Source organism: Filicampus tigris, chromosome 6, assembly GCF_054856515.1.
Source record: "Filicampus tigris isolate MCC_2025a chromosome 6, RoL_Ftig_1.0, whole genome shotgun sequence".
Lineage (NCBI taxonomy): Eukaryota > Metazoa > Chordata > Actinopteri > Syngnathiformes > Syngnathidae > Filicampus > Filicampus tigris.
Genome location: NC_141222.1, coordinates 8,995,710 through 9,011,810, shown reverse-complemented (window position 1 = coordinate 9,011,810; position 16,101 = coordinate 8,995,710). Strand labels below are relative to the sequence as shown.

General features: G+C 40.7%; 2 protein-coding genes across 3 annotated transcripts; one reads left to right on the top strand and one right to left on the bottom strand.

The window, feature by feature from the left end:
* Positions 1-24: 24 nt before the first annotated feature.
* On the bottom strand, positions 25-11,964 carry afmid (arylformamidase). 2 transcript variants are annotated; one of them, XM_086034130.1, is made up of 12 exons: positions 11,728-11,964; positions 8,447-8,538; positions 8,179-8,269; positions 7,065-7,169; positions 6,948-6,996; positions 4,876-4,961; positions 2,917-2,989; positions 2,734-2,831; positions 2,577-2,655; positions 1,441-1,576; positions 999-1,103; positions 25-821 (listed from the first exon to the last, which is right to left on the bottom strand). In XM_086034130.1, the coding sequence occupies exons 2-12, from the start codon at positions 8,474-8,476 to the stop codon at positions 792-794; spliced, it is 882 nt and encodes a 293-aa protein (XP_085890256.1). In that variant the 5' UTR covers positions 8,477-8,538; positions 11,728-11,964; the 3' UTR covers positions 25-791. The 2 variants fall into 2 exon arrangements, with proteins under 2 accessions (XP_085890256.1, XP_085890257.1); XM_086034131.1 differs by lacking the exon at positions 11,728-11,964 and adding an exon at positions 8,625-8,671.
* Positions 11,965-12,118: 154 nt separating this feature from the next.
* On the top strand, positions 12,119-16,101 carry tk1 (thymidine kinase 1, soluble). Its single transcript, XM_086034132.1, has 7 exons — positions 12,119-12,359; positions 12,524-12,555; positions 13,415-13,528; positions 14,174-14,267; positions 15,097-15,186; positions 15,397-15,516; positions 15,591-16,101. Exons 1-7 carry the CDS (start codon positions 12,294-12,296, stop codon positions 15,768-15,770), a joined length of 696 nt encoding a protein of 231 aa, XP_085890258.1. The 5' UTR covers positions 12,119-12,293; the 3' UTR covers positions 15,771-16,101.

Here is a 16,101-nt window from a genome sequence, read left to right as displayed (position 1 = left end):
GTTAAAACAAAGAACACACCGACACATTTTGTAATATATATTTATTTCGACAGCGCATCACATAGCTAGTCAAAGTGTAAACAATAATGTCATTAAGGTGCAATCAAAGTGTTGATTGTGTGCAACTATTCATTATTTTATTTAGGCCGTACTTCCACTTAAAGACATTTTATACCGCTCCTTTCCATTTAATAACCATACAATAAAGATACAGTATGAGATTAGCAATTTTACATTTAAGTTATCAATCCCTGAATGACAGCTCTGCAGAGGTGACATTAAATGGTAGGCTATTCCCATTGTGTTTTGTTGTTGAGTTTTCTCAGACAAACCAACAATGACAGAATACAATGGCAACATACTGCTACACTGAAGAGGTAACCTGAAGTGTCTGAACCTGTGTTCTTGACATCTAAAAAAGCATGGTTGCAAACGAACAATGTCAAACCTACAGGCAGGTCAGGCGCATGTTGAGCTCTCCAGTGCTGTTACAAACCCAAAATTTCAATGTGAAGCACATAAAACAATCGTGTTCTGAGCACAAAAGAAAAAGAGAAAAATGCTTGAGCATACAGACATTTAGCCATGAATTCAATGTAGGCTATTTGCCCAGGTTCCGCTAAAGAACACAGTGACACAATATTGTTATGCATTTTCAACACTCAAACAACAGTAACTACAGTGAATATCTGTACGCAAGTTTAAACTGATGCTTATCATCACAGAGCATGCATCCAAATGAATGCATGATAAGTCTCTTCAGAGGTATGTCGATGGGTGACACATCGACCTCAGCACTTCCGCATCATCTTCAACAGGAGCTGCAGGAGTAACAGTATTAGTCATACCTTCAAAGAAACAATTGTACTGAATTTCAAGCATTGTTCTCTTTGGGTATTATTTGTCGACTGAAAATAGATATTAGGTAGTTGCTTTAGAATCTGAAAATGTATTATTACGAACCCTCATTGCTATTACAACTAAGTTTAATGGACTACCTTTGTCAAGTGATAATCTCCATCAACCATCTGCTCGATGATACTAAAGTGGTCTGTGTTGGACACGTCTTCCAAGGTCACATTCAGCCCAGTTGCCTTCAGAGTCTTTAAGGGACAAAATTCAAAAGTATTTGTCACAGAGAAGTAAGGAAATGTGTGAAATTCTCAGCGTATGAGTCATCGTAGTATCCTTAAATACAATACTGCCTAGCTTTTCTCTTTTAAATTGCATGATTCGTTCTTACACCGTGGTCTTGCTTTGGGCAAGATTAAACTATAAAGATACATAAGAAAGGCAGTGTATGAACAGAATCACTTGGTAACAGACAACTGATGGTAATAGTGTAAAGAAAATGATTTTTCAGGGCCCATCTTAAAAAACAACGATTTCTCTTCACAAACCGTTAAACCAGACATGGACAATGAATTACGTAATACAGACTTTGTAGTAATCCTCTGACTGCTTGCGAAACTCCGGCGAGTCGTTCTCAGCGACGGCCACAACAATTTGGCAGCTGGAGGAGGACAGTTTGACCTGAGGGATCAGCTTGCTGGGGCTGTTTCTTATGGCCACCTCCCTGTCATCATAAAAAAAAAAAAAAAAAAAAATCCCTCATTGGAATGGTGGTGGTGATGATTTTAAACTAGGCAAAGATCGTATGCCATCCTATACTTTTGAAGACTGCAAGAAGTGTATTAGGAAAGCTGCGTCATAAAAAGACATTATATTGAATTTCTATCAATAAAGACAAGTGAAAAAGGTACAGTAGTGTCTGTCTATTTTCGATTCTCTAGGGTTGCGAAAGGCAGACTACACCCTGGATTGTTCACAAGTCAATCACAGTGTAGAGTATGTACAGAGACTGATAACCATTCAGTCAGTCAACCACTACAGCGTCTGTGACCCTTGTATAATCCATCCATTTTCTATTTCACTTGTCGTCGCTAAGGTCATGAGTGAGCTGCTGGACCCTGGAGTGGTCACCAGCCAATTGCAGGGTATGTGTAAAGTTATAAACCAGTCGTTTCCAAAACTTTATCGAGCCAAAGGACCCGTTTTACATCAGAATACTCAATAAAACAACAAAAATCTCAAATAAAGTATAAATACTGAACTAATGATGTCTCATCTCTGTTTACTCACACATGTTGGTGCGAAATCTGTCTGTTGAATTGAGTTATCCTCTTATGTGAATAGCAATAGATGGAAACACAGAGACTTATTGTATCTTCTACCATCTAATGAAAGAGTCTGACTGTCACTGTGAGTGGCTGGCGTAGAAAGATGACCAGATATGAGGATAAATAAAAAGATGTATGATCTCTCTCAAACTGAGTGAATTCCTCCTGCAATCAAGTCACCAATAAACACCGGTGAGCCCGCACCAAGAGCACATTATCGGCCAAACATGCTATAACAGTGGATAATGCTAACAAAAACATTGCATTCATGCCAAACATACAAATCGAAACAAACCAAAATGATTATCGAACAAACCGAGCGCTCACAATTATGCTTTGGGAGCAGGCCGAGATGCCCATGTGACCGAGTTGGCAGGCGGCCATTTGCATACTTACTCTGTCATCTTCAAAGGCTCGTTGACATAGGTAGACAGGATGGGCATGAGGTCATAGATACCACTGACAAGAAAAGCACCTCAAGAAAAATAAAGACATTGTGAACGTTTTTCCTCATTCTTCTTCATTACAAAGACAATAACTGAACACTGCTCACCTTTGATTTGAGGCATGATGCTGTACTGCGACCAGTCCGTGGAAAGGACCATTGCAGCCAGGTGAGCGCCGGCAGAGTGGCCACACAGGTACAGACCGCTATGAAGAGACATTTCATGTGACGGACAAGTGTCACATGGTGTTTTTGAAGAGAACGGCGAACAACGGCGAGTGTGAGGGGTACCTGATATGAGAATACTGTTGGACGACAGACACAACACTCCTGCGCACTTGAGAAACCATCAGGTCCATATTACCTAAGAGAAGAGACATTTTCACACATAATCCTGCTTTTCTCATCGGCCAGATTTACACTGCACATCTAAGTGGCCATCTCTGATTTAATGCCTGCCTAATCCGACTCATTCTTTTGAGTGTCTTTCCATGTCCATTTCAAGTGACACATAGCAGATATGGCTCATTTCATATCACAGGACACATAAATCAATCAGCGTGCATGCACTGATGCCCAAATTGCATGTAAATAAGGCCGCAACCATCAAGACTGGGCAGTGACAACACGGATAACGCAGAAATACTACAAATAATAAATGTCACATTCTGTTTAACGAGCCTGGGCTGACTCTTTCCACCACAGATTTAATCGAGGGTAACCTCCACATTACAAATCTGGCCGCAGTTGGCAATTATTTTTGTACACCTCTAATGTACCATGTTTGGACTATATCTAAGGGTCTAAATGCTTTTGCTGTATTTCACATTTACAGTTGGAATTTTGTAAAGATGTTTGTGTTATTTGGGCATATGCGGGTGTGTGTATCATCAATCAGTGTATTTCTGCGATGTCAATGTTGATGGTGTGCCATGGCAAATGCCCAGTGGGCCGACGTCTTTTGGGGCCTATTTGGTACTATCCATCCATTACCTATTCCGCTTATCCTCACAAGGGTCGCGGGCGTGCTGGAGCGTGGGGGGGGACACCCTGAATTGGTTGTCAGCCAATTGCAGGGCACACATAGACAAACAACCGCACTCACAATCACACCTAGGGGCAATTTAGAGTGTCCAATCAACATACCATGCATGTTTTTGTGCCCGGAGAAAACCCACGCAGGCACGGGGAGAGCATGCAAACTCCACACAGGGAGGCCGGAGCCGGGATCGAACCCATGACCTCTGAACCGTGAGGCGGACGTGCTAACCAGTCGTCCACCGTGCCGATTTTGATTTGGTACTATTCAATTATAGAGGGAGCAGCCCATAACCCATTTATGATATGGACAGCAAACTGAACCAATCATAATCAGTGGCAGAGCTATATGGGAGCCAATGGTGGTCAGGAGACGAGTCTGAATACAAATTTTATAAGAATCTATCTTTAGAATAGTTAATTTTTGCAGTTAATGGCAATTACATCCATTATTTTCAGACCACAGCAAGCAAACAACATGGCTGGGAAGTCTTGTTTATCAATCCAGCCACAGTCATGGTTTCATGAAATAAAATGCACACTTATCCAGAACCGTGCTCAACACATTCGTAATACAAGCAGAAACAAACCTAAGTCAAAAGCCGCATTTAGAATTGTGAAGAATTAAGAGATTGTCATTGTACTTTTTAGATATGATTTGAATGAATGGGGAATTAATTGCAGAATGCAAAATGGTGTCAGCTCTAATTGGCTGTTTGCTAGCAAATGCATGAGATAGAAATACACTATAAGCAAAGCAACGGCAAAAAAATCACATTATTGAGTAAATTAAGTTCAGCAAACCATTGCTTTTTACTCCGACTTGATTTTGCGTTATGAGTGTTTCGAGCAAGGATGTGATATCTGGATATGTGTGCATTTTATTTCATGAAACCCCAGCTGTGGATCGTATGACAAACTTCTCAGTTGCAGCGGTGGTTGCGACAATGCACAGGTACGCACATGCATGTGCGCACGGGCCGGTCCAAGTCAAAATGCTAGGGCAGATTTTTTTCACCAGTCCAGCACAACAAATATCAGATTTGTATTCACATTTGACGAGGCATGAAGATATCAGATTCCACACATTTTTTTTCTATTTTGTCACCGTTACACATATCTGAATTGTGCCACTTGGGAGTAGGAATTGTGTCACTCTACAACATTGCAGTGTAAATCCGTATGTGGGCAAACGTCAGGAATGGACTCTACCTCTGGGGGCGATGTCGTAGCCAACTGCTACCACGACTACACCTTTATCAATGAGCGGCACTGCCATGAATCCTGACTCCTCCTTACTGTCAAAGCACAATGCATTAGCATGAAAAAAAAGAAAAAAAAACAACAACAATCCATCCATCCATCCATTTTTATACAGCAATTGATCTCATTTAGGTCGCGGGTGAGCTGTACCAAATCTAGCTGACTTTGGGCACACCCAGGGATGCTTGCCAGCCAATTGTAGGGCACATATTGACAAACAATCATTTACTCTCACATTCACACCTCTGAGCAATTTAGAATCTGATGGTAACCTTCAGTTAACTAATTTTTTTTTTTTTGCACCTTATTTTTATTTTTTTATTTTTAGAATGTTGGAAGAAGCCAGAGGACCCGCATTAGGTTTATTATAGTTCACAAATACTAAGGAAATAATTAAAAGTAAAATTGAAGGAACATTTTTATTAGCAAAATAAAAATGATAATGCTTTAAAAAAAAAAAAAAAAAAGCTAACTGAAACTAAATTTTACATTAATAAAACGAACTAGAATTATAGTGAAAATGTCCTTTGTTTTCGTCTTTGTCAATTAATGTCATACATGAGAAGAAAGATCAAACAGTCGTTGGAGAATAGTTTTGTAATAATAATTTTGCACTTGACAAATATTTAATGTGTAAAAAAACTAAAACTATTACTGAAACTAATAAAAACTCAAATGAAGGATGAAGAAAAAAACAAACAAAAAAAAACCAAATAAAAACTAACAAACCTGTTCTAAAAACTAAGAAAAATTAACCTAACTTAAAAAACAAAAGGTGGTCGACTGGTTAGCACATCCGCCTCACAGTTCAGAGGTCGTGGGTTCAATCCCGGCTCTGGCCTCCCTGTGTGGAGTTTGCATGTTCTCCCCGTGCCTGCGTGGGTTTTCTCCGGGTACTCCGGTTTCCTCCCACATTCCCAAAACATGCATGGTAAGTTGATTGGACACTCTAAATTGCCCCTAGGTGTGATTGTGAGTGCGAATGTTTGTCTCTGTGTGCCCTGCGATTGGCTGGCAACCAATTCAGGGTGTCCCCCTCCTACTGCCCGAAGACAGCTGGGATAGGCTCCAGCATGCCCCACGACCCTTGTGAGGAGAAGCGGTATCGATAATGGATGGATGAAAAAACAAAAGTCAAAATAAAATAATAACTAACTATATTGAAAAATTCAAAACTACAACCCTTACTAGACTGACCGACTGGCGCCGATATTCGTCAAAATGCCGAAAAAAGGCAGATACTGATATTTGTCAAAATATCTGCCTTTTTTTTGTAATCTGATGGCTGATAATAAATCAATTTAAAACTGTGTTAACGTCAAGGATCTATTTATTTAAAATTTCAGTTACCTTATAAGAGATTCTACTGACCCTGGCAACAGTCTGCACCTTTTGTTTTTGTTTGAAATGAAAAGAAAGATAAGTGAAATTTTAACATTTCTGTCATTTTGTTTATTTATATACTGTAGAAAACTAGAGGGAGCTGGGAGCTATGGTTTAAGTTTTCATTTGACTTCATAAGACATGCTGCTGACCCTGAGAGTCGCTAAACTTTTGTTAGAATTTTAAAACAAAGATGTATATTGTGAAAAATGTATAACAATAATAAAAAATTAAAAAATAACATAATGCAAATCTGAAAAAAATGTTCAATAAGCATGCTTAAATACATTTAAACATAGTTAAGAGTTAACATTTTCTTTTTAGATTTTGACGCCAATATTTTTCCTTTTTACTGAAAATAAATATCGGCTCCAAATATCGGTTATCGGCCTCCTTGACTACTAATAATCGGTATCAGCCCTGAAAAAAACATATCAGCCTGTCTCTAACCCTGGCCTGCAAAAAACCCACACAAGCATGGCGAGAACATGCATACTTCAAGAGGGCCTGAAATGAGATTCGAACTCAAGACCTCTCAAATGGTAGCACGCGGCAGACATGCTACCATTGTGCGGCCCGAAAACAAACAATAACAAAAAACAAGCTTGTCATGAGATTGTGACGAACAATCAGCATACCTGAGAAACTGCCAGTATCCTCCATGAAGGTAAATAACAAGAGGTACATCTGAAAAACAGGAGAGCATCATCAGCACTCATTAGGCATGACGTTGGCGAGACGTGACAGCTGCATACCGAGAGAGTTCGTGGTGGGTATGTAGGCATCTAGTTTTTCACCGTCACCTTCTCCATAGGGCACATTGAGTAGAGTTTGAGCCAGACTGCGTGCATGGTCTGTACCTGCATGTAAAAAAAAAAAACCAATCAAAATCACCGTCACCTTCTCCATAGGGCACATTGAGTAGAGTTTGAGCCAGACTGCGTGCATGGTCTGTACCTGCATGTAAAAAAAAAAAAAAACAATCAAAATCCCATTATGCATTTCATTTACTGTAAATTGTGGAGCTTCTAATGATTATCAAACCTATTAAAACAGTTATTCCCAACCACTATGCCAAGGGAAATTCACCTAATTGGTCTGAAAATTATTTATTCACAAATAATAGAACGTCCTCAGCACATCCCTGTTGGCTAGGAAAATATTCCAAGATGAAAAATGGATGGATGGGTGGATGGCACTTCTTGATACATAGAGACTCACGTTCTTAGGAAGAACATCCTCACATACGTTCTTAGGAAGACCGTACTTGCCGAGTTCACGAGACCATACTCTGTGTTCTTCATATTGCAAAACGGCCATAGACAGACGCAAACAGACAAAAAGGCATAGCGGGGGATGTTGCTTCATGGATGACACAGAAATATGAATTTTGCCAATCAACTCTTTGTAAGACAAAACAAAGTTGTGCAAAAAGAACTGAAACATTACAAAATTGTACACTTGGTATTCAAAAGTCTACAGGACATAATAGGATCACCTATAAATTTACAGTATAGGTATATTCAGCGAATGCACTTCACGCCGAATGTCCAAACTTCCAAATCTGTTGTGAGTACTAGTAGTGTAATGTACTTCCAATAATACATATGTCAGATTACAAAAACACCTGCCAACACTGTATGACAGGAGTGGCTTTATCAGAGAACATCTTCCACTCTGGTATCTTTTATGACGATTATTGACTACAAAACTCAAGACGAGCAAAATATTTCCCACGGTTTTATAATGAATTACTTCGCCCGTTTCTATATGGCTCGATGGTCTCAACGTGAATGAATGGGACTTTTGTGCCTTGTAGCTAGCAACAGTATAGTATCGAGATTAAGTTTCACTTTAAAAGCGACCGACCTTCCTTTAAAGCCTTGACGTGGGCCTTGATCGCGTCGTCTGCCGCCATCCTGTGCGACCATCGGCTGGGTGAATACTGCCTTTCGAGCTCCTGGTTACACAGGCAAGCAGAGGTTCAGTATGCTTTGAACGGAACCGCACGGGGCGTCCGCCATCATTTCGCGGAGTAATACAGTAAACAAGGAAAACAGTACCCCTCTGATTTGCTGTGGCCATCCGCCATGTTAGTCAGGTACAGTATGATCATAAAACACAACTACAGTCTTACATCTTTCTGCATGGCAATCCAGGATAACATTTTCTTTGTCTTGAAGCAGCCGTGTTGTTGAAACTCTCTTGACAGATGACCAGGACTGGCAACTGTGGACAGCAGTGGGGAGAACTGTTTAGGACTTTAGACCCTTGACTCTCACCAGACAGACCCTCGTGAAGGGTAAAAGGTTTACCTCGATGCTCTTGAAGTTCATACCACTGTTTTTCATAATCTGAAGGAGTGGTGTTGATAAATAAAACGTAATACAGTAATATAAAGCATATGCAGTCTTTCTTCTCTTAATCCCGTGATATTAAAGTCAAATTTTAATCTAGGGTTTACTGAACTTTAAAAAAAAAAAAAAAAAAAGTATAGCCACATAATAGTTGCCCTGTCCGTTGACCTAAATTTGGACTTTCTACATTTGGAAAATCGGTTAGAGAAATTCAGAAACAGTACTTTGGGACTACAATTATAAATAGTAAATTTACTACATTTTACAAAAAGCAAGCAGATTATTGTCATGTTATTTCAATTCAGTGTTCATTGTAAATTTGATCAAACAATAGTCTACAACATGGTGTTAAACTCAAGGCCCGGGGGCAAGATCTGCCCCGCCACATCATTTTATGTGGCCCACAAAAGTAAATCAAGCATGTCAATTTCCGTGATGCATGCTAAAACCTGTACCAAAATTTAAAATTGCCATATGTAATAAATAATGACATTGCGACATTGCAAGCATTTTCTTGTTATTACCAAACCCGTATGATATTGTTATCGATATCATCGTCAATCTTGCCTACACGATGTGTAATTTTACATTATCGAGTATTAATACTGCCCCGATGCGAGTCAGCCGATGGCCGCAAAGTTGGAGGAAATGCTGAAAAATCAGTGTCCATTGACGGCAGAGGAGGAGGAAGTGATAATCATTCGCCGAATCAGCGGGCAGGGCCCAGTCACGTGACGCTGTCCGCACTACAGCGGAGCTGTTTCCTCCTCATTTGGGAGGAGTGTCTAGCGGGGATTTATAGCGAGGCGCGAGTCCACGTTGTCCGTAGTAAATGGTTTGGAGTTGACAAGACTGACGTCAGTGGGAATCACATTGTTAGATGTGCCAAAACGGTCACCGTGAAGACTGCAATTCTTTTGCACCACGAGCCATATGGATTACGAGGAACACTTGGCTTCCGCGCAAGCACGCTAAACAAAAGGTTAAACACACGCACCCAGAAAACAGTCGCCGAGTTGAATCAACAAATATAAACGCACGCACCCACACACTCAGTACTTAAGCGAGCAAGGCAAACGTGACATCCTGGATGATCAGTTAACATTCAGTTTACACGCTTTTAGTCCGCATCATTCATAACTAGCCTGTACTCCCGAGGCATGTTGCACAAACTACGACGGTTTATTAGTGTGACGCCAGCCACACTAGTCTAGACAGTCACACTGTCTATTTTACAATACAAAGTCAAAAGTCTACATATCACGGCGATGAATGAGTGGAAAAATGCACTTTTCTATAAATTGTAGTTTTGTTATTCAACTTTATTCTGAATACGTTGGCCAATGTATAAGAAATGGGTGTTGTCATGACGTCCTTTTTTTCTCTTGCTGGGTGACACACGTCACATATCAAATACATTTTTTTCTCATTCTGATTGCTGTAATTAACACCTTTTTCTCATTCTGATTGCTGTAGTAGTTAGCGGTGGTACACCAGTACCTACTGCAGCTAAAAATGTCACATCATTATGGAATAACAGCACAGACATTTAAATGACATAAATATTCCCAAAAATCAATGTAAGTCTATACATAATATTTTGTTTTTTATTGTTAAATATTGTCGTAGAATATCATTGTTTTGCAGAAGCTCTATATACACACACGTATATACTGTGTGTATATATATATATATATATATATATATATATATATATATATATATTGCGAATTGCGAATTTATCAACCTACAGCAGGCTGAATTGAAAGACACCTCGAAAATCAAAGTGAAAAAATGATGCAGCAGGTTAGTTTATGTTGCTGAAATTTCATTCCAGCAACTCAAAATGGTACTCAATAGTCTGCATGGCCTCCACGTGCTTATATGCATGCCCGACACCATCGGGGCATGCTCCTAATGAGACGACAGATGTTGTGCTGGGGTATGTCCTCCTAGATCTGGACCAGAGCATCACTGAGCTTTTGGACGGTCTAAGGTGCAACTTGGCGGCGTCGGATAGACCAAAACATAATGTCCCAGGGGTATTCTAATGGACTTAGGGCAGGCGAGCGTCGGGGCCAGTCAATAGTACCAACTGCTTCATCCCCCAGGTACTGCCTGCATACCCTTGTCATATGACGCCAGGCATTGTCATTCACCAGGACGAACCCAGGACCCACGGCACCAGTGTAGGGTCTGACAATGCCTCCAAGAATTTCATCCCGATACCTAATGGCAGTCAGGGTTGCCGTTGTCGAGCCTGTAGAGGTACTGACCTACCACCAAACCGGTGAACAATGTTACATGCAGCATAACGTTCTCCACGGTCTCTCCAGACCCTTTCACGTCCGTCACGTACTCAGGGTGAATCTACTCTCATCTGTGAAAAGCACAGACCGCCAGTGGCATACTTGTCAATGCTGGTGGTCTATGGCAAATGCCAGTCAACCTCCATGCTCGAGCACAGGACAGTGAGCACAGGGCCCACAAGAGGATGTCGGGCCCTCAGGCCACCCCCATGAAATCTGTTTAGGATTGTTTGGTTAGAGACATTTACACCAGAGGCTTGCTGGAGATCTTTTTGTAGGCTTCTGGCAGTGCTCATCCTGTTCCTCCTTGCACAAAGGAGCAGATACCGGTCCTGCTGAGGGGTTAAGGACCTTCTACGGCCCTGTCCAGCTCCCCTAGAGTAACACTACATGAGTAGCACTCATTGATGTGACAGACTGTCCGTGCAACTTCTGTAGGGTCCAGGTACCGCCTCATGCTACCAGTAGTGACATTGATCCTAGCCAAATATAAAACCGGTGGAAAAACTGTCTGGAAAAAACTGTAAAACCATTCCTGTTTTGGAGGTCATCTCGTTGTTGTCCCTCTAGCACACCTGTTGTTGATTTCATCAACTCCAAAGCAGCTACAACTAATTAACAACCCCCTCTATTACTTAATTTACCAGCTCAATATCCCAGAGGTTTAAAAAACACAATGCTATACTCCGATTAAAAAGTGTTCTTTATTTTTTTTTAGCAGTGTGTATATAGATATAGTACAGTGTGAATACCTTTGTCGCCTTTTTTGTAGTCGGTTTGTGGATGCGTTCGGAAACTCTCTCTGACGCCGTGACACCACTAAGAGTGTGTGCGTTCGGAGAGGCACAGGCGCTCCCCTCTCATTAATTTCCGAACGCAGAATTAGTTTTACTTATGAACCAATTTTCAGCTCGTGCTGAACTGAACTGTTTCCAGCTGTACTGCTTGAAGCACGGAGTTCCGCCGGCACCTTCTTTTCAGCGTGACCAAACAGTTTGAACAATGCTCGGATGAAGCAGTGCGTGCTCGGAGACTATTTCCGAACGCGTCCTGTGCGTGTTTAAGACTTTGTGACGTTCAAACGAAAAAAAAACGGCAGTGCCACTGATTCAGCTCTCATTGGCTAAAAATGATCATGTGACATGCAGAAGAACTGCCAATTGGTTCAGTCCATTTCCGGTTTAGAACCTGCCGGGCGGATATACTCTGTGGCGCGCGTTCATTTAATTTATTGTTTGAGAGCAGCGGCTTCTCATGAATTGGTAACATCTGTATTTCACTTTTTAAAACAGTTTTTTTTTGTTTACTCTCAAGAGAAATGGACTGTATGGATTTTCCTAAAGTTTTTCCGAATTCTCCAAGGAAAGCCCAGGGGCAAATCCAGGTTTGTCGTAGCTGTAATGCCTGTTTTCATCCAAACGAACCGAAATATTGAATGTAATCCTTTTTACATATTGGTGCTAGCAATATATTTGCACGTTGTGATATCCTATTTCGTAATTTCCTTAACTTTGTTGTTCTGTATCCCCGCCAATTTATTCCCACTAGGTCATATTTGGACCGATGTTTTCAGGCAAAAGGTAATTTTATTCAATGTTTCTGTTTCGTTTGTCATCGTTTGATTTACAAGATCGCTTCATGAATGTGTAAACGTGTCTCCAATCGTGAGTGGCAACAACAGGACCATAACTTTTTTTTGTTTTAAAACTGTCCCGCCAAATCACTCATCCGCACCTCAACCAAGTCCTTTCTCTCCCGCTCTCTTTCACTCAAATGTGCTCTGCAATCGTTCTCAAACTTTTTACACCAAGTACCACCACCAAAAATACCATACCACCATAATGACAAACATTTGTGTTATAATCTAAGTGTTCCTTATAAACGAGGCTGAAGTTTTATTCCTAAAGCATTCACTATATATGACATTAATGTAAGACACCATGACAGTATGCACAATTTTAACATCTACTTCAACTTAATGAATCAATTAAAGGAAAATTGGTAAGAAAGTTTATTTAAAACATAAACAGTTCCTGAAAGATTAAATGGAAATGTATTATACTGCACTTACAGGTTGAATACAACTGTACTAATAAATTGAAAAATAGTTGAACAATTTACTAGTTCTATTTCAAAACTAGTTGGCTTTGTGTATATGTGATAATGTTAGATGATCAAATATTTATGTTGTTCACAGTCATAACGGCCTTCCAAGGGAAACCATAACTACAATATGGCCAGTGACAAAAATTTGTTTGACACCCCTTCTCTATGTTTGAGTGTTGCATGTTATAAATTGTATTAGCATTTTTGACAGTAATTCTTTCTCCTTCTGCTAGTGGTACTTTGAGACTCTACTTTGAGAATCACTGTGCTATGCATGTTTTTTTCCTGTGAAATTTGCATTAATTAACTGAACTAGTGTCTGTTTTTTTGCAGCACTGAATTGATGCGAAGGGTGCGGCGTTTCCAAATAGCCCAGTACAGCTGCTTGGTGATCAAATACGCCAAAGATACACGTTACTCTGACATAGGCATGGCCACACATGATAAGTAAGTGACTTGCTATTTTTAATAATGTTCTTGCAAAACAGTTTCCTTGTACAAGTCACGTAGCAGTGTTTGTATTTGCAGCATCATCTTATACTGTACTGTACTGTACTGCACTGTTTTCTGCCATTTTCATCCATGGAAACTGCTGACTTCTAGTGGCCTTTTGTCTATTTTATTATCCATCCATTCATTATCTGTACCGCTTCTCCTCACAAGGGTCGCGGGGCGTGCTGGAGCCTATCCCAGCTGTCTTTGGGCAGTAGGAGGGAGACACCCCGAATTGGTTGCCAGCCAATCGCAGGGCACACAGAGACAAACATCCGCACTCACAATCACACCTAGGGGCAATTTAGAGTATCCAATCAACTTACCATGCATGTTTTTGGAATGTGGGAGGAAACCGGAGTGCCCGGGGAAAACCCACGCAGGCACGGGGAGAACATGCAAACTCCACACAGGGAGGCCGGAGCCGGGATCGAACCCACGACCTCTGAACTGTGAGGCGGACGTGCTAACCAGTCAACCACCGTGCCGCCTCTATTTTATTACTTAATTTTAATTTAACTTAGAATTTGCATGCATTTGGCACAATTGAGGTTAGTGTAGATCATGCAAAGAATTATCTTGACCTTTTACTTACCTTAGAAACACAATGGAGGCAGTACCTGCGAACTGTCTGATGGATGTGCAGTCGTTGGCACTGAAAAGCTGTGTCATTGGGATTGATGAAGGGCAGTTTGTAAGTATGCTTTTCTTTTCCCGTACATTTTTCGGATAAAGTAAAGGATGCAAAATAATAATCATAATTTTAAAAAATGATTGAATAATAATGTCATTGCAGTGTTATGTTTGTAGTAGGGCTGGGTGTGATGACGTGAGAGTTTCCCCTCTGAAGACAGAATTGTTGACTGATGGTGGAAGATAATCTATGTGTGTGGGAGCTGTGTTGAGATTATCTGAGCACTCCACACAGAATATGACCGAAATTGTTAAAGAGGAAAACAACCCAAACACATTTTTTTTTTCAAGAATATGTTCTATGGAAGCCCACTAGTTGAAACAAGGCATTCTGATAAATATTGCGTTTGTGGACTATGAGTTAATCAGCAAAATCCACACGTTTTTAGCCATCTCAGGGGGGCGGCCATTTTGTTACTTCTGTCGACTGTAAATGACATCACAACTGCTCAGGGCACGATCAATCACGGCTGACCTGTTTTCTGAAGCTGAGCAAATAATTTTGCGTGCCTCACTTTTCTTTTTGTTTTTTTTATTTATTTATTTTAAAAACAAAAAAAAGTTTCAACTATTGTATAAATTTCATTCCACTTCACAATTGTGTCCCACTTGGTGTTGATTCTTCAATTTTTATATCTTTGTTTGAAGCCTGAAATGTGGCAAAAAGTTCAAAAATGGGTCGGGGGAGATACTTCCGCAAGCCACTGTAATTGGACCATAATTGGGTGCAATAAGTGGAGTGCAATATTCTTGGAACCGCGACAGCTTGACACCATTTGTGGATGGACTGGTGAGTCAACTGTTGTGCTTCTTCTTTTGTGTCACCGCAGTTCCCAGACACAGTGGAGTTTTGTGAGAAGATGGCCAATTTGGGCAAGACCGTTATTGTCGCTGCCTTGGACGGGACCTTCCAGAGAATGGTGACTTTCTTTCTTTCCTGACAAATGCACATCATTGTCTAGAGAGCCTAGTCATGGGGCAGGAATGTGTTTTGACGCATTAAACTGTCAAGGTGGAGGAAAATGTTTTCCAATGTGCTCATTGTTCTCCACAAAGACATCTCTGTTCTGTTTAGTGATTATACCTGCATTTATTCAAGTGGTCAACTACTGTCTTGTGCATTTTTGTAGCCATTCGGAAACATCCTGAACCTCGTCCCTCTGGCGGAAAGCGTGGTGAAGCTTCACGCTGTCTGCATGCAGTGTTACAAAGAAGCAGCCTACACAAAGAGGATTGGCACGGAGAAAGAGGTGAATGTACACCCAAGAAAATAAATTGGCTTGGTTTATTTTGTATTACCCATCACGTTTCCTGCGGTGCACAGGTGGAAGTGATTGGCGGAGCTGACAAATACCAGGCAGTCTGTCGAAATTGTTACGGCGATCTGATGGCGACCAAAGAAAACCGAGCTCCTCTCAGGGAGGAAACTCCTCAACATGCACTTAATGGAAAACTTGTGGACTCTGGAATTCCCAGGAAACTTTTCTCTTCCCTCCACCTCTGAGGACTCACAAACACTTTAAGTATGGAGGTCCGAAATCTAGCTCTTGTGTGTTTAAAGTACTTTCATTGCTTTACACACAGTTCCAATTTAAAGAGGAAGTCAACCCAATCATATTTTTTTCCAGAATATGTTCTATGAAGGCCCACAAGTTGAAATATGGCCTTCTGATTAATATTGTGTTTGTGAAATAAGAGAAATCCACCCGTTTTTAGCCATCTCAGGGGGCGGCCATTTTGTCACTTATGTTGACTGAAGGTGACATCCATGTTGCTCAGGGCTCAGATAACAACCAATCGTGGTTCAGCTTCAGAAAACACGTGAGCTCTGATTG

Coding starts and splice junctions, on each gene's coding strand:
- afmid (XM_086034130.1), bottom strand. CDS start 8,476: ATGTTATCCTGGATTGCCATGCAGAAAGAT. Junction 2,656..2,733: donor CATCATGCCTCAAATCAAAG/GTGAGCAGTGTT, acceptor ATTTTTCTTGAG/GTGCTTTTCTTGTCAGTGGT. Junction 822..998: donor GAGATTATCACTTGACAAAG/GTAGTCCATTAA, acceptor TTACTCCTGCAG/CTCCTGTTGAAGATGATGCG.
- tk1 (XM_086034132.1), top strand. CDS start 12,294: ATGGACTGTATGGATTTTCCTAAAGTTTTTCCGAATTCTCCAAGGAAA. Junction 12,360..12,523: donor AAGCCCAGGGGCAAATCCAG/GTTTGTCGTAGC, acceptor TATTCCCACTAG/GTCATATTTGGACCGATGTT. Junction 12,556..13,414: donor CCGATGTTTTCAGGCAAAAG/GTAATTTTATTC, acceptor GTTTTTTTGCAG/CACTGAATTGATGCGAAGGG.